Genomic DNA, 18,269 nt, shown 5'->3' on the forward strand with positions numbered 1-18,269 from the left:
TACCTGCTCCCAGCACTAAATGCAACATCACTACTTCTCCATTTTTAAATTTGATGAGTGTTGGAACACTGAACTTTACTCATTGCTGCCACCCAGTGGTAAGAGCGGGGATCTTATTAGAAACAAAGCTTGGGAAAGATTTTCACCAGTAATTCTACTAAAATATCTGTCTTCTACAAACATTTCATGATTTAACAAAATGTTGACTTAGGACATCATATATTGCAGTGGACTTCAGACTGGTTAATTTCTTGAAACGTATCTAATGTGTATAGTTGTCTGACCGTGTAGGCCCCAGTTTATCATTAAAAATGTGACATCTGCTTTCCTCAAGGCACCATAAATAAATGCCTCCTGGCCACTGGACAGTAGAGTTATACTATATTACTAAGTACTACCGATATAACTGAATTAATTCTCATATTTGAAAGAAGTTTCTGCATTAGGTCTCATGCTATATTTAAGGTTTTATCTGCAGTTGTACAACTGTTACATCCCGATGCTGGTTCACTGACCTGGAGCCACAGGGCACATAGGGCAGCACACATGACATTTTGAACACGCTTACTTTCTCTTAAACGCTCTTGAGCAGAGCTCGCTGTGTATCATGTGCACTATGCACACATGACAGACGCTGGGAGGAGACACAATGACACTCGTCCCTTTCATTCCCGCAGCACTTTTATTGTGAAGTCTGAGGGCAAAGTGTAACCGGAAGTGTAGTTCTTCAGTTCATTTTGTTTCGCAGTCGTAGGTGAGCATGGCGACTGTAACAACCCCAGCGGTCCCTGAGCAAAAGGCTAAAACGTCGCCTACAGGACCTGTGCCGTTTGACTTCTCTCAGCCTCCGATTATTGAAGGCTTCAGCCCTTTGCCGAGGGTAAAAAATGAGAGCTTCCAGGAAAAATTCATGAGAAAAACCAAGGAGAACCCGTTCGTCCCAATAGGTGAGTTATACAAGCGAGGTAACGCTGCAGAGAGAAGTTGCACAAATGCAGCTCCGAGGCAGGACAGTTTGTCTTTCGTTGTCCGATGTGGTTTAATCAACGATTTCTAATTTTAACTACACTCAACTGATTGTCAGGCGTTAGGAAACAGGAACTACGTCAGCTAATATCGGAGAAAAAGCAGCTAGCATACTGTGTGTACGTTTGACACTGACTCAAACATTTAGCGCTAGCTGTCATTTGAGTTTGGCTAGGGGCGACTTTTATTTGAGCTGAAACCGGGTCAAAGTTGGTTTTATGCGGATTGACCGCACTTGCATGAAAAGTTTGGGACTCTGATTTGGGTGAACTTACTCTTTAATGTTGGGACTTGACTGCCACCAATGGCACATCTTGTTAGCGGTGTCCTTTGTTTTAATAAATGTGATCCTGATGGTCAAAGTGTGTCTTCATCAGAGCTGCAATGATTAATCAGTTAGTTGGAAACTATTAAACTAATCGCCAACCATTTTAATAATCAGGTTTGAGTACTTAGAGAATAATCGACGGATCAAGTGACAATGAAAAGCCCTGGTCTGAATATACTTATTATTGTACCAAAGGACACTGCAGTAGTCCTGGACTCTGCTCATTATGCTCACCTTGTGTTTGGTCACTGTCAACCTGTGCTTTGTACTGTTCGACCCTGTTTAACAGAACAAGTCATGATTTACTTTGCCTTCTGCAGGTTGTTTGGGAACAGCAGGAGCGCTGATTTATGGTCTCCGTGCCTTCCATCAAGGGAAAACCAGACAGTCCCAGCTGCTGATGAGGGGACGCATCTTTGCTCAGGGCTTCACTGTCGTCGCCATCATTTTTGGAGTCTTCGCCACAGCTATGAAACCCAAGCAATGAAGACGGACCAGTCCTGTACCACCACTTGGCATCTGGCTACATCCAACTTGGAGTTGGACTGATCTTGCTGTCTGAATGGACTGAATAATGTGTTCATGTGTCTCAGCATTATTCAGATACCTATGTTAAGGCCAACACTATTTATTGTTGTGTGAAAACTGAATTTCTCATATTGGTATGTTTTGCAAGAACAAAGTATAACTTGCTCCTTACCAGGCCAAGTAACAAGCTGGATTTGACTTCTCATCTGCTATAGTAGTACTGAAGCAAAATGCTGCTGTAGGGTTCGATTTTTGATGTTTGCATCATGTGTCGTGACTGAAATGATCCACATTACACCCGTGTTGAGCCTGGTGTCCTGTGTGTATTTGAGATAAACATTCACACTGACAGCTGTATTCAGGGGAAACCTACAACCTTTATTTCACAGGTTATTAAAAAAAAAAAATCATATCAATGGCCTGTGTGAGCAGCTCTACATGGGAGGAGGCATTTCTACAAAAGACAGGCCCAATCTCAGTGTCCACCTCAAACACTCCAGACTTTCAGTTTCACTTGAAAATCCTTGAGCAGGAGGCCTTCAAATGTTGGACCAGGAGTGTGGACAGCACTTTGTGAAATCACTTTACTTTTGCGGAGGCATTTCGGTGGCCAGTTCAGAGTTAAAATCGTGCCTTTATGGAATACAGAAGTAAACACAGAGCTTGCTGCCATGCACCTGGAAACATTTTAATGCTAAAAAAAAAGTGAGGGTGAATTCCTCGGACATGCCAATTTCCCAGGAGCACAGGCTTCAGCAGTGTACATTTGAGTGTATGCAAAGGTGGATGTTGACACTGGGCCGCACATAATTTATGCTGAGGACAAATTACTTAAGGTGATCATACGCCACTGTTTTTATTTTCTAGTTCCCTTTTAACATTCACTTTTTTCAGTATTCATAATGTCCAAATAGGCAGCATGTGAAACAATGTGCAGACATTACTGTTGACACTGACACCCTATTGATTCGGGTTTAAAAAATTAAAAACATATTGGTGTAACACAAAAACGGCGCATAAAACATCCGCTGAGAAAAAGCAGTGAAATGAGAAATTGAACAAGCCGTTAATCATGTGAACTCTGAAAATTTAGATGATAGCAGAAATCTTTGGTCGTGATTTTTGTTGTTGTTGTCGTTTTGCTGGAATCTCGCTCAATTGAAGAGGAAACCCTTCTGGCTAAATACTCAAACTGGAGTAAGAGCTACATCAAAAAGGCCACAAGCTTATGCATTTGAAAGAGAAACATATGCTAGCTATGTTAAATATGGTAATTAGGGACACAATACATCAAATGTCAACAAAGACTGTGTTTATAATTCTACATTGATGAGAGGCATAAGTGGTTACAATCTAATATGCAATAGTGCTTAAGTGTTTGACATTGACCTAAATGCAAATTTATGGAAAAACTAAAAATTGTGCATCCAAAATATTGGCAGAGGCATGCAATAAGGTTGACCTAGTCACAATTTATAAGTTAAAGGGGAATAAAAATTTTTAACTTACAGTAACAATATTTTCTTAAGCATAACAGTGATAAAACTGACCATCTAATGGAGTCGTCCATCTCACACGAGAGTGGGATTAAGTATATTATTTCAATGCAATAGGCATCAAGAAAAAAGGAAGTTTTCAAAGGTTAGAAACATACCAGGGATTTTATGGAAAATGGCATACAAACTCTCCTGATGTGATGTGAGGTTAAAACTGAAAAGGCAATGCTTCTAGAACAGAATTCTAGCGAACGAGAGGTGTCTGTTTGAGAGAGATGAGGACAGAGCGCATTCGAGAAACATCCTTTGCCTGTTTGTTGGTTTTCGGATTGAAGTCACAGAGACGGGCTACTCTCTCCCATTCAGATCCTGGGCTGTCGCCATCGCTCTCCGCCAGGAAAGCCTCCTCTGATGCTCTATAGGTGGGAGGGAGACCAGAGAAAGAGAAATGAAGGACTTACAACGTTAGAGGGATTTCAGGACGGTTTCCATAACTGCAAACCCGTCTGAGCCAAGCATGATGCTCAACCACAAAGTTCAATCACACGAATAGCCCCTGTGCATAAGATACACAATGACTTCATGCATTTCTTTATACCAATCATACACTTTGTTGGAGATGTGTTTAATATTTATTATAACCAATGGAACAATCAAATAAAAATGCAAGAAATACCAAATTAGGCCTTCAAAAACAAACTGGTAACCAGTGTTTGGGCATGCATCAGGTGAAAAACTAGTAGTAACTCATGGTGCAGTTCATACAACATTAAAAAGCGGAAGAGTTCTAAACCTACACAAAGCCTATAACATCAGAGTTGGGCTGTTTGTAGAAAGCCTTGTCAGCAATCCTAGTACGCAGGCAAGGCCAAGAAAGCAGGAAAAAGAAGGAGAAAGGAGAACAGTTTCAGTGTCAAACAACAGGCAGAGAAACGTTAGAGTCGGCATTCAAAGGATTTTGTGAGTGACTGAGAAACAGGTCTAATGAGGTGGAAATAAAAGGTTTAAACTGGTGTAAGATTAACTACAATCTTTCCGTGCCACTCGAGTGCACTGTTGTCGATAAACAAGCCTGGGATGACGAAGCATTCCAGTCAGCTGCAGGCCGCTTTGGCGCTGGGCTGCAGTGAGGATTGAAACTGTGACTGTTTGCATTCCCTCGAGCGAGCTAGCTTCCTGTTTTGTTTCCCAAGCAGTCTAACTGGACAGACAGCTGCAGACTAATATCTCATCAGAGGACTGTCTCTCAGTGCTTTCACGGACACAGAGGAAGAAACTGGCCAGATCTAGAGCCACAGATGCAGAGTGATACCGTGCCAGACTTGGACAGAGTCTGTTGGAAAGTGTGAGAGAAGAACGGGTTAGTTTGGTCAAGAAAAGGAAAAGGCTGCAATATTTTTTCTAAGCATAACGTACAGCACTGATTGCAACCAGAATTAAATAACAACATTTAACTAATAAACAGACTGTTCTTACATAAGCAACAAAAAAAAATCTGAGCAGCAATTAGGGCTGGGTGATTAATCGAACTTTGTTTTCAATTGTGATGACTTCAAATGATTTTGAAAACAACGTATTTGAGATGAATCGATGATTTTGCCTCATTCCGTTTCACAGTGATGCTCTGGTTTTGTCGAGTGCACTCCTTGCCTTTACAGCGGCGAGCCGTTGTTTATGATAATTTGTGGTTACTCAAACTCTATAACTCTCTTATAAGTATTATTTTCGCTCACCTTGTTTACATATAGTAATGTGAATCCTTCTTTGCTTCTATGATCAGTCCGTTAGCGTTGATGACTCGCAGTTCAGTCAAGATTAACTGCTGAGTGTCCTGAATCGCGGTTAGCTGGGCTTCGATTTTAGCCAGTCGTGCATTCAAATCAAGATGCATCGGTGCTGACGGTGGGCCGCGTGAGCCTCGCTCTCCCTTACTCGCAATCCCGTCACAAGTACCATAATCCATGTCTGAATAGCTGGGCTCGAGGGACATTTTGAAAACAACCAGAGACAGTTCAGAAAGGAGATGCGCACTGATGAGTCATTTCCTGTTTTCTGTGTCATGTGGGTTTTGCAACTGCTCTGCCCCTTCAGGAGACAAGCAGCAGGTGCTGAGTCTACTCACTCCATTAAAAATGGCCAATGGGGATGGGGGCGAATGCGAGCATGCCCACTTGGGAGACAGGAAGTGTGTGTTGTTTCATACCACTGGCACAGCTTGTGATGCTTATCATTTGTTACAGAGCATCTTTGGTTTAACGTAGCATCAAAGTGTGTCACTGCTCGATCTAAGTAGGAGTGTTGTGTCATTTGTTCTGTTCAAAAGAACAAATAAATAATAACAAAGCTCTGAAGAGTATGTAGTGACATACTTTAACTCTTTAGCTGTTATAACGAGCTTTTGCTTGTACTTATAATCCATCCAGGGGCTTGGTAATCCATTGAGGAATCTCTGTTTTATTAATGTTGGGATCAGACTACAGGAACGCAGCCCGATTTTTAGATGATTTTGTTGTGGCTGATGAAAAGTCTATCGTGTCAGAATTTCTTTTTGTGTTGACAAGCCTAGTGTGACATCTCCCACAACATGTTCCTTAGAGTTGACTAATGAGGTGCTCTCTCCAGAGAGCAGTTGGGCAACAAACATAGTGAAGAGAAGGAGGAGGGATGCTAAAGTTGTTGCTGTCAGGTGGGACAACGAAACAGAAGAAATGTTTGTCGCCCATACTGTCCTCTCCGTGCCGCCCGCAGCACATCCACAGCTGTTTTTTCTGTTTTCTTTTCTTTTCTTTTTGTTTAGCTATACAAGACCGCCAGCATCACACATAACGTTTCTGTCGACATGATTCACAGTTGCTTCACCCACTTCCCTGATGACATCTGAACTCGCACGTGATGGTCAAATAAGACGTGCCGTGATTGGTCAGGGTCATACGCGAAGACACGGCAAGAATTTATGGCACTGTGATCATTAGATCTGACATGGTGAACATCGTAAAAGACAAAAATATTGTGTAGTCTGATCCTGGCATAATAAGCACTTAAAAATAATGACAGTGAAAATTTGATGTTTATTGTATTTATTTATCTAGTTCCACCTATACAAACAACTCTTAACAGTTTTGGTGAATGAGATTGCTGGTAGACATGCTAACTTTCTTCTCTCCCATCACAGGGCAAGCTGTGTTATGGTTGTGTTAGGTAGTGAGCTGTGCGCAAAGCACTGCACTGATGGCAGCTGCAAAACAGTGTGACGCTGATTTACAGCCGAAATTGGATAGATCTTTGCTGTGTCCTGAGCATTCAGAAATCTACTGCAACACAGAAGCGGCCTTCAGAGAGTAAATCATATGTCAAGATAATTTCGTATCTCAATTAAGTGTGTTGAGCAACGTAAAGGCACGTTCCTTCTTCCAGTAGTCCTTCCCTCTGCAATGTGGTATAAGTGAAAACACACCAAGAATAATATTATTTGTAATAATTATTTGTTATGAAAATATGCGTGCTCAGTTTTCAATACTCCATTCTCAGTTCACTAGTTAGCGAGCTGAACTGCTCATTCAGCCGTGTTTCAGTTCAGTGAGTGGGACAACGCAGTCTGAGCTCCCATCAAGCATCCAGTCAGGCATTACAACCTGATCGGCACACGTGCGCTACTCAAATCATGTTGTGACAGTGTGATTGGATGTTCTCCCATAATCAAGCAGCCCTATTAGTAATACTGTCAATGCTCCAACATTTGATCCGTTGGCGCAGTAAGTCCAACACAAATGCTTGAATTTTCTACATCACTCTACATTCAGTTTACAAAATATCTGCAAGTGCACCTAATGTGATAAAGTCTTGTTAATATAGTGCTCCTGCTGCCACACAATACATCTAACTTGACATGCACAGCATAAACTGATTTCTACTGAGAAAAACTACAATCTGCCGATACAATGCTTGAGTAGATAATCTGAATAGAATGAGTTCAGTGCTGTGATTACAGCATCATCACATCATAATGATAAACCAACTGTTACTTCTCTGCATGTTAACAGGGGACATGTCAGACCCTAACCTGTTGTTGGCCTTGTTCTTCTCCATCTGCTCACTCTGGTGTACATGCCAGTCCTCCAGCTCCTTTTTGGCTTTCTCTCTCCACTCTGCCTCTGCCGCCTTGGATGCCGAGTCTTGTCAGGGTGCAATAGTAGAGAACAACATAATCAGAGAGTCCCCACAAGAGGAAAAGTAGAAGGAAAGAAGTGATATATATTTAGGTCTTAGTGTGACACAATTCGATATGCTATATCATATGTCTTAAAAACGTTAACTACAGAAAGATAATCACAAAACAACAAAACAACAGTGACTTGTTACAGCTGCAAAGGAGGAAGTGCATCATACATCGTGAGTCATTCCCCAGCGACCCAACAACTTTGCTCACCTAGTGCATCAAGGCGTGTCTTCTGCTCCTCCCTCCACTTGCGTAAACTCTCTGGCTCTTGCCTCTGAATATCCACCTGGGCAATGGCTGCATAGTTGTCTGTTGGGCCATTGGACTCCTTTTGGAGGACACAAAACATTTACTCTATCATAAACAGCTTATTGGATCCAAATACTGGGTAGACGAATCCATTACATCACAACAGAGGAATGTCAATGCAAATAAATAAATAAAGGGAAAGTAAATTAAATTATTTGGCAGTGTTCAGGCTAGAGCTGCAACTAACGATTATTTTCACTATCGATTAATCTGCTGAGTTTTTTCTCAATTGACCGATCAGTTGTTTGGTGTTCTTTAAAATGTTGATCCGTGTCCTGAGATGTCTTGTTTTGTTCACAACCCAAAGATATTCAGTTTACTGACTTTTTCTTAAAAAAAAAAAAAATACTCAAACCAATTGATCGATTATCAAAATATTTGGTGAATAATCTAACTAATCGATTGATCGTTGCAGCTCTAGTTCAGAATTACACAAATTAATTGAATACAATTTAGGAAAGTGGCAAAAGATATATTAAGCTCACCTGAAACAGGTCCCCATTCAACGTGGCAGGCTCATCTTCGAAACCGTCTAACATTGTTACAAGGAAACAAAGTTTAGTGTTAAAACGGGCTTCTTGCAGCTCTTCGGTTAGCTCTCCTTCCTCATCACATGGGTTAACTTAGTGTCACTTTGCACGTAGGCTAACTAAAAGTTCAGAGAATGCAGAAGCACCTGCACAAAGCACTGATGTTGTCTGACAGGACAGGTTTTTCCGGAGTGTCAACAGTTAGCTAATATTATTTAGCTAAGGTACTGCCGTTAGCTATTACATGTACTTTCTTGGTCATGTTTGTAAATGCTAATGTTACATAGTTTGACATGACTACGTTACAAAGTCAGGTCAACGTGCTGTAGAATTACTGACGTGCTATCGTACGTTGTGGTTGAGAAACAAACTCACTACTGTCAGCCAGCTACGCTAACATTACAGGGCTAACGTTACATTGTTTTCACTGTGAATGAATAGGTTAGCCATTGCAAACTGACTGACTAATGCTAATATACTACTAATACACTAATCTGGCAGTATCAACTCGTGATGTCATGAATAACATATGGGGATGTGGCCACTCTCCGCTTACTACTCCCAGCCCTATACAAGTACCGGCAGGCACATTAGCTAGCTATAGCTAGCTCAACTGCTTGCTAGCCAAAGCTGACATTAGTTCAATCACAAACTTGCCATAGTTGGCCGCCTGCGGCTGAGACGACGGTTGGCCGTCCGCTCCTTCCAGCGCCCCAAATCCCTCGCCGTCGTTCTCTATCCCCGCTATCTCACTCTCCTGTTGAGCCAGGAAAGCTGCAGCTGGGTCCTCCTCTGCCGGGTGTACTCCGTTGTCAGCCATCTTTCACAAAAGTGCTCACAAGTTTAACTGAGCTCGGTAGGTTTAGCTAGCTAACGTCACAGCCCCAAAATTAGGCCACCGGTTCTACAACGTTGATAGAAACAACTTCAGTGTTTTACTCGAATATAAGCTATTCTAAGTGTGCTACTGTGGGCAACAGGGCAAACAATTTACCCGTCTGTAATAAACAATCTAAGCTTAGACTTCAGGCCCTCACTGATGATTCATGATTTCTCCACTTAGCCAGTGTGATGATGGAGCAGGGCAGCACCCTGAGGGTACCATTTCCCTTTTGTTGCAGTTTGTCTCCATCTGCTGGCCATCTGCCGCGCCACTAGACCTTGACATGTAGTAGTTCTTCTTCTTCTTCTTCTTCTTCTTCTTCTTCTTCTTCTTCTTCTTCTTCTTCTTCTTCTTCTTCTTCTTCAAGGTTTTACTACTGCCTCCCTCAGGTTTTACTCTCCATCTTTATCCATTTTAAGGGGATACTCTGTTGCTTCTCCCTAGAGCCGCCTGTCCAGTCGTCCTAGAAAGCGAAATATCCATTTGCTCCCTTTCAAATTGTCCCCACAGTCTAATATACTTTTAACGTTGTCCTCCACTCGCTTTATTTTCCAACTGTGATTTTGCTTTTGATAATTTAATATTGACTTTAACCGTTCCTTTTTTGACTGCTTCTTTTGCTAGTTTGTCTGCTCTCTCATTTCCAAGGACAGCTGAATGTGCTGGGCCCCACATGAATGTTACATTTTTCCCCTGTCTAACTATTCTTGAGTTAGCACTCAAGATTTCATATAGCAGATCCTTTGACATGTAGTTTATCAGAGGCCAAACTACAGTATCATCTCAAAGTGATGTTGCAGTTACTTTATCTTTTACCAATAATAACAACAACATAGCATATTTCATATTGAAAATACAAATCAGCAGAGAATTTAAAAAACAGCTACAATAGCAAAATGAAACAATTGCTAAAAATAAGTGTAATTTTCCTTTTATTTTTCTGATGGTTCAGAAAGAACCAGTTCTTTGTCAATGAAGTTAGAGAATAATTACAATGTGATAGTATGCAAAATAGAGTACAAACAGGGCATTATATAGCTGTAGTCTGTCAACAAGAAGGTTGAAGAGGTAGCGGGATCCTTTTACTACTAAGTAAAAGAAGCGCAGTATAAAAATTTGTTTGCTATTTCGCAACGTTCAGGTTGTTCCTATCAATGGCATATGACTAATCTAAATGGTTTATTTAATATAGATTAAAAAAATCTTAGAACTTAAACCCTTTATGAAATACACCTTTTTAGAAAGTGGCACCCAGCATTTGTACAATGTAGGTCATAGAGGAGCTATTTTATATTCTTTATTAGTACTCGCTGGTTTATTCCATAACAATGCATCAAACTTTTTAAGGCTTTATATGATCTGTATGTAAAATATTAATGTTGAAAGTGACAGCAACCATAGTTGTCAGACAAATGTAGTGAATTAACAAATTCCATATAGAGAAATTAGAGATAAGGGAATGTTTTTAACCCATAGAGAAAGGCAAACATTTCTCATTTCTGATTTGCCCTCTCCACTATGTTGAGAGGGAAATATTGCACTTTTTTAAAAGAGTTTGTAAAACATGATGTTTTGTTCTAAATTAACCACCCAAAACTACATATTAGTCCTGCTGATGTGATCAGTTGATTATCGGCCAATGGCCAATGACAGACAATAAATTGTCAACTATTTTGATGGTCGTGATGTCAAGCTTCACAAACGTGAGGATATGCTGCCTTTCCTTTTAACTACTTCCATCAATTTCATTTATCTTTTAATAGTTTTGAGATTTATACTGTTGGATGGACAAAGCAAACATTGCGAAGGGTTTTTTTCTGAATATACAAAATATAAATGACACTCCACTGCTTGCTGAGGCCGCTGTGACTGATGCTCAGGGTCCCGCGCTGAGCAGCGCGTGCAGCACGGCCTCCCCTGGCTCACAGCCTACAGGAGCGCGAGACGAAGCGGCGGCCCATGTGACTCCTGACGTTTCAGGCCAGTCCTGCTAAAAAAGAATGTGAGGGAATGATCCCGCTGCTCACCGAGGGGATCCGCGGTGGCTTCCTGACGTCCGCTCCGAGGAAGTCCGACAGTTAGCCCGCTTAACCGACCGCCGTCTTTTCACCCGACAACACTGAGCCGCGATGTCTGCCGAACAGGGGGGACAAGAGGTGAGCTGGGGACCCTTCGTCTGCGCGGCTGCGTCTGTTTCTTAAAGCGAAAACTTTTACGTTAACTTCCAGCTCGGGCCGTGCCGTGCCGTGCTCCTCTCCGGCTAGCTACCACCAAGCTGCTTCCTCAGACTTTGTCCGCTCTTCCTGCTACTTTTACCGGGACTGTTGAAACTCATTTCAGGCTCTGAGCCGCGGTGCTTTTACCAGCCTTCGGTGCTCACACTGCAGCCTTTAATTACCTGTTGCGAGTCATTGTCTTAGCCGCGCTGAAATCAATTAAAAGTAAGCTACATAAGCTCATAATTGCGTAGCCTGTTAAGTTAAGAAGCAATAAGCGTGTAATTCCGTGTAATTGGGGATAGTACACTGCGCTGGCATTAAAAGTGCAAGTTCCTATAGAAACATCCCAGTGAGACCATGACAGATTATAAATAGCAATACCATAAGCAGGGACAACGTCCGTAAATGAGTGGCACAAGCTTTACCAACATATTTACTGTATTAGCCTGGGTTGGCTTTAAATCAAGGGTGGTGTTTAATTAACTGAAATACATCCAGTTTCATGCTGTTGCTCCCACTGCCTCATCATTATAATGTGTTTTAAAACAGCTAAATAATCAGTTTGTGGTGTTGTTACCACAAGCAGGACCCCTACCTGTTGCTGCTGTGGGTCTTTCCATTTATTGTCTCATGCAGTCTATCTCATAATTGATTTTCTTTGCTCTTGGACATCTCTGCGGGAGGTTTAATGTGAGGAAAGTGACAGCAAACCAATCCAAGTTTTGGCACTTAATTCTGTTTATATGATCCTTAGTCTTGCATTGGCACGCACAGATAAACTCTTGAAAGGATTTCCATGAAATGAGTGGCATTGCAGGTTTTTTTTTATGGATGGGATTATTTGAGGATGCTTGGCTGGTTGCTGAATAGTTTTTTAGACGAGGACCACAATGTATTTAATGTGATCAATGAGCACATCCCCGTTTCAGTTTTTCACTGTATGTGAGCTCCTCTGTTGCTTTAAGGAGTTGATGTTAAATGTAATTGCTGGTTTGGTTGCTGTGCTTCATGCCCTCAAGAAGGAATGTAGAATTCCATAAGCTTCCCTTCACTTGTGGCCCTCTGCCGCCTCTCAAGTACACTTAAAAAAAAAAAACTCTATTGACTTTTATGTAGTAGCCATTTGCCAGAATATAGAGGTAGCTGACGTTACCTCTCTACCCCCCTCTCTCCCTCTCCCTCTCTCTCTCTCTCTCTCTCTCTCTGTGACTCATGTGGGTGTTGGGCTGAAATAGTTTGGTGTATTTTTACATTCCTTATATAGCCTCTGAGGAGTGAGGAGAGGCGAGGGCTCGCCTGTGTCACAGACGGCGTGGGGTTGGGGGGTAGGGTTTGCCAGCGGAGAGAGAATCTGCTTGCCCTAGCTTGCTGACTCTCTAGCTGTCTCCCAGGTTTGGGCTATCGGCTGGCCCTTGAGGACAAGGTAGGTTTGCTCGGTGGCATCTTGGGTACCTAGCCGCGTGTCACGACGTGCGATGCCACCTGGCAGGGTGGAGGAGGTGGAGGAGGAGGGGCTGTGTTAGGGCCGCAGGTACAGAGGTCAGTGGTGCGGCCGTAACTCTCAAGCAAGAGCGAGTGACATAGCCCTGCGTCTCAGGTTGCCTGGGGTTCTTAAAATTACCTGGTTATTTGGTGACTTGCCATTCAATGTCAATAATTAGCTCTGGTGACGTAGTTTCACGCTGTTTTCATGATTTCACGTATGTGCAAATTCAGAAATGTCAAGGCAAGTTTGTATGTGTTGTACATTAATAGCTGACTTCTGAATTGAATACAATGAGCTGGCTATACTCACTCTGAAAGACAGGAGATAAGTGTTGAATGCCGCTGCTGTTCTCACTGATTGTAGATTTATGATGCTGATGTTTTCTGTGGTGCTCGTTTGCATTGTATTATACTTTGTTACACTCTGAATGTCTCCGTATGCCTCTGTATGAATACTCCCCTCCCTTTGTGACACAAGGGATTGCAACCTATTAGTTTGTGTGTTGATTAATGGAGGAACGTTGTGTCCCAGCGGCAGCACTGGGATTTTATTGTCTTGTAGGTTAATTCAAATAGTTAAATTGATTATTTCTACCAAAAGACAAAAAGTTTAATGACTTATAGTAAAATGGTTATTCCTAAAACTTTCTGAGACTTACTATGACATACTCTGAAAGAAAACACTTGAAATGTCACTTTCTGTGTGGAACGTGTGCGTTAGTGTAGGATACAACTGCAGATAACCGGCAGCTCGGATAAAGCAGAATGGGATGTGTGGCCTTGGAAACCTTTTCTGGGCTTCCTGACTAATTAAGATACTGTTTCCTTCCTTTTTCTCCCCGAAGGCTATGAACGTGTACTCTATAACCCTCAGCGGCCCGGCGCCTTGGGGCTTCAGGCTGCAGGGTGGCAAGGACTTCAGCATGCCCCTCACCGTGTCAAGGGTAAGAAACGTTTGATATTGGAGACAACTTTTGTAATTCTCTGCATCTGCGATCACTGAGGTCTTTGCACTCTTCTTGTAGATTTTCATGGACGATCGTCCCGTAAAGTCATTTAAGTTCCTCCAATAACAGGGGGAAGCAGCTAATAAAAAAAAAAGGATCCAAATTGAATTTTAGTGAAAAAGGGGTCAGCCCTGGTCACCCACACCCACCTTGGAGTGGCTCCACGTCCCCACAGAGTGCCCTCCCCCACAGTTTTGGTACCAATGCTATACACAACCCTGATTCAGCCAATCTTAACATGCAGTGCCTTTGCGTTAATAACACTAATTGGCGATGCTGTTTGTTTCACAGTGCTTTTAGCTCTCTCTAGGCCACCACCTCGTCACTGAATGAATTTTCACTCTATAAACTAGTGTCGCTATTGAAGAGTGCAGCAACAACTTTCCAGGCCTTATAAGTGCAGCACAGGGCTGCTTTGCCTGACAAACACACAGACTCTCACATGCAGCCACACACACACACACACACACACACGCACACGCACACACATGCACATAAAATCATTCCCACATTGCTGCCAGCTATTGCGCACACACATCCAGCATTCTATCATGCACTCGTTCCCCTGCGACGTTGTGACAGTGCTACCTTAGAGGCTGGGGTGATCTATAAATGTTAGAATAGATTTACATTTATTAAATCATCAATTTTGTTCAGATTTTGCAGTTTCCTCTTTTAGAGATAATTAGGAGTTAATAGGTAGTTATGTGGGTCAGGCCTTAGCCTCTCAAGGTTACCCCACATAGTCTTTCAAACACTTTGAGTTCTTGGTTGCTTTGTACTTGCCAAAAGGTCACAGTTATGATATAAGAGTAAGATGAAAAGCTGCAAACAAATGATGCACTATTTTATGTTGCTTTGATTAATATATGGCCTATGGGGTCTGTGTGTCCTAACTAGCATTGAGGTGTGTGTGTGTGTATGTGTGTATGTGTGTAGGGCTGACGTAATCCTGTGGTGAGGGCAGCAGCCATCACCAGCCTTGTCAGTACATGTCTTATATCTGCTCTGTTCTCTGGCAGGCATCGCAGTGAGAAACAGAATGTTCCCCTTGGATTCATGACAAGAACCATTTTCTTCTACCCATAAAAGACCAAACGGATGTAAAAACCTTATTTGACGAATGACCCAAAACAAAACCGGGCTTTTGGGTGGGATATTTGGAGCGCACTTTGAGGGATTTCAGTCTAGACAGGCAAGGCGGGCTGTAGGGGGAATGTCAGTGGGTGTATCCCTAATTGTAGTTGGATGATCTTGACTAATAAGCCAGTGTAGGAGGCCAGTTTTTCTGCAATCCAGGTACATTACGCATGCTGATTATAATGATGGTTACCTGGCAGAGATAATGCTTGCATTTTCTGTGTTGCAAAACCCTTCCCCCACATGTCTCTCCATACATTCTGCTACACCCAGGTTAGTCTAAGCAGCTTTGATAATGGCTCCCATTCTGACCCCCCCCAGCACTGCTAAGAGTGGAGCTGTAACGACTGGCCAGTGGCTAATATGTTTGTGGCTTCTTCCAGCGGTCTGCCAGGCCTCAGGGTGCAGGAGTTATAAAGATGTGACAGGTTTTCTCTCTGCACCTCTGCGGGACTGTTGGCTCTCCTCGCGATTGTCATAAAAGACCGGGCGGTGAATCACACAGTCGCAGAGGACGAAAACAACCCAACAAGGGGATGTAAACCTCAAAGATATACAGTATCCCTTAGTAACAGGAAGGATTGCCGGGCCTGCACTCAGTGAGCTTACATTGGATGAAATAAGTGGGTGGTCTTTCTTTTCTGGCTTCTGGCCGATGAGATAAGTATCTCAGCCCAGACAGTCAGTGAAAAGTGATTACACAATGAAGAACATGTGGAGTGACAGGACAAAAGGCTCAGGAAAATGCTGGAAGGCAGAGAGATTGACAGTGATACCGCCCGAAAGAGCAATGTGTTGTTTTTTGTAAAGATAAGATGACAGTTAGTGTCGTTGAGACTGGATTTATTCAGAGCTCATGGTAATTTAGTTCGTTTGAGTGTGGTCTTACTGTCATCATCAATAACTTCTTATTTAATCATGTATGCTGTATTTGTTGTCGTTGTGTCGTAGATGTGGACTCTGAGAAGGGTTTATATTGATCTGGAACGCTTTGTTGCTGTGGCTTGATACCTCCTGTGTGTGTGTGTGAGAGAGTTGGTATATAGGTTTCCATGCTCCATGAATGCTCTTGTTTCCTTCCTCCTCTGTCTGCAAGCCTGGAAAGCCATGCTTTCTCAGCATTCCTGGGATTTTTCTCGTATCCACCCTGTCGCTGCCAACAGACAATCCTCTTGTCTCCTTTCTGTGTCTAATATGTCCCGCACACTCACTTTTATCGCGCACATGATGTACTCCCCCGATCTCGCTGGAATACTTTAACAGTGAGATCAGAGGAAAGCAGGCCCTGCCAAGATAATCTGTTAAGTCACTGTGAAAGGAAAAATAGCATTTTGACCTTAGCATAATATGTGCACACCCATTTATCATCTGAAAAAATATGTACATAACTTAAGTTGAATCTTTTTAATATCAGTGTCCCACTTTTAGCTTTCTTAGCCCTGTGTGAGCCGATGCATAAAAACTTCTAAGTAGTGAAATCCGCACAAAGTTCTCTTGACCTTTCATCATGCCATTAAGGAAAAACAAGGGCAAAAGAAAAATAAGAAGAAATCAGCGCTGTTTCTCTGTTTTACTGAAATACCATTTTAACCCTTTCGGCCTGACTCTGTGATGCTGGGTGCAGCTGTGTGTGTCAGTAGACCTGCCTTCTTGACCCTCCTCCCAGCCTGGGATACACATTGATTGGATGCTGCTTGGCTCTGGTGAACTGACGTTTCTATTAGGGTTGGGGATTTAATGTTTTTGGCATTAAAATGGGCGCTCCAGTGATTTTAGTATTGCATTTCTATAAAGTTTGGGAACTTGCTTGCTTATGTCAAGCTCCAGAAACCCTGGATCCTACATTTCCCATAATCCGGATAGCGTCTTTTGCTACAACTCTTGTTCGGTCAGTGCCCACGCCTTTTAAATTTCACACCTCCACTTACAAAGTTTGCAGCCTCCAGATCCAAGCTGAGATAACCCTGATGACCTCATCAGATGAGGTCATCAGGGTTATTTGTTCAGATGTATCTAAGATCCTCCAAAGCAGCAAGAGACATTATACAAATGTTTTCACAGAATGAGTAGGACTAACCACGACTAGTAACCCGAGCTCATGTAAATCAACGCTGTGCCCCTTTTAACAACTGAAACTTAACTTTATGTGGTACTTGTGTAATGTAATTCTGTGGTTTTGCACTAGTGTCTCTGGAACTACAGCTGTTGACTTGAGTCTGTGTGAATGCTGAAGGATTATCACTTGACAGCCATCTCATATGAATGGGTCAAACATGGGCTAAACGTCCAGGCCCTCGTCACACCAGCATCTCCTCCTGCGAAAGCTGACCTCTGAAAATCTTGAGACATTCAGCTGAGCTGATGTGAGCTCGATCCTGCCTTCAGAAACGGTCTACTGTGCCCAAACGCTTTTCTAGCAAGCCTTTTTGCCAACCTCTGTTCTTGAATTTCTTTGGACTTCCGTGACCTTGAGAAGACAGAGGTCTTTTATATCTCTCTCGACACGACTGTGCCGACATCCTGTTTCAATGGGAAAGACATAAAATATAGGAAGCAAGATATCGTCGTAATACTGTTATATTGCTGCTTCAGCTGAGTCAACCCCAGTCTGGGGCAGCCCTAAAACTCCTCCGAGGAGTTTCTCCGTGTATCTGCCCCAGATCTCGTGCCATTGTGATTCCATAAACATTACGACACCATAACTGAGCCTCCTGAGCACCACCTGGTTTCTGTCGACAAACACATGCCACACCGCTGAAATCAAATGCTCGGAGGAAGTCGCAGATGATGTTGAGTCAGTAAGCAAGTGGGGAGATTTGTGAATGTCTGTCCATCGCCACAGCTGGATGTGTCATTAAGTCTTATGTTCCTGTTTCTCTGCGTGTGTCTCTGCCTGACTGTCTGTAGACCATCTGTTGCTTTATTGCTTGTATACTCTTCAACACTCCTCCCTGTCTTAAACACACACACACACACACACACACATATGCACAAACTCCAGAAAAGAGGCCTTGTTAGAGGGGTGAATTAATAATTCAGTGCTTACTGATAGATTGCCCGCAGGGGGCATTTCTTGTGTGGCTAGTTAGATGTGAATGTGTT

General features: G+C 42.6%; 3 protein-coding genes across 5 annotated transcripts in view; 2 read left to right on the forward strand and 1 right to left on the reverse strand.

Moving 5' to 3' along the window:
* The first annotated feature begins 731 nt into the window (after nucleotides 1-731).
* higd2a (HIG1 hypoxia inducible domain family, member 2A) lies at nucleotides 732-2,195 on the forward strand. The gene is made up of 2 exons (XM_041944108.1): nucleotides 732-947; nucleotides 1,675-2,195. The coding sequence occupies exons 1-2, from the start codon at nucleotides 761-763 to the stop codon at nucleotides 1,839-1,841; spliced, it is 354 nt and encodes a 117-aa protein (XP_041800042.1). The 5' UTR covers nucleotides 732-760; the 3' UTR covers nucleotides 1,842-2,195.
* A 44-nt stretch (nucleotides 2,196-2,239) lies between these two features.
* Nucleotides 2,240-9,509, reverse strand: cltb (clathrin, light chain B). The gene is made up of 5 exons (XM_041944107.1): nucleotides 9,091-9,509; nucleotides 8,389-8,435; nucleotides 7,805-7,922; nucleotides 7,439-7,550; nucleotides 2,240-3,794 (listed from the first exon to the last, which is right to left on the reverse strand). Exons 1-5 carry the CDS (start codon nucleotides 9,251-9,253, stop codon nucleotides 3,623-3,625), a joined length of 612 nt encoding a protein of 203 aa, XP_041800041.1. The 5' UTR covers nucleotides 9,254-9,509; the 3' UTR covers nucleotides 2,240-3,622.
* Nucleotides 9,510-11,316: 1,807 nt separating this feature from the next.
* pdlim7 (PDZ and LIM domain 7) overlaps nucleotides 11,317-18,269 on the forward strand; it is a 31,572-nt gene continuing 24,619 nt past the window's right edge. For 2 of the 3 annotated variants that reach the window (XM_041944654.1, XM_041944657.1), the window contains exons 1-2: nucleotides 11,317-11,472; nucleotides 13,866-13,964. In XM_041944654.1, coding sequence (XP_041800588.1) covers nucleotides 11,446-11,472; nucleotides 13,866-13,964 — 126 coding nt within the window. In that variant the 5' untranslated portion in view covers nucleotides 11,317-11,445. Of the gene's footprint in view, nucleotides 11,473-12,812; nucleotides 12,959-13,865; nucleotides 13,965-18,269 lie in introns of those variants that run through there. The other variant, XM_041944655.1, reaches the window with a different exon arrangement.

Source organism: Chelmon rostratus, chromosome 9 (assembly GCF_017976325.1).
Source record: "Chelmon rostratus isolate fCheRos1 chromosome 9, fCheRos1.pri, whole genome shotgun sequence".
Classification (NCBI taxonomy): Eukaryota; Metazoa; Chordata; class Actinopteri; order Chaetodontiformes; family Chaetodontidae; genus Chelmon; species Chelmon rostratus.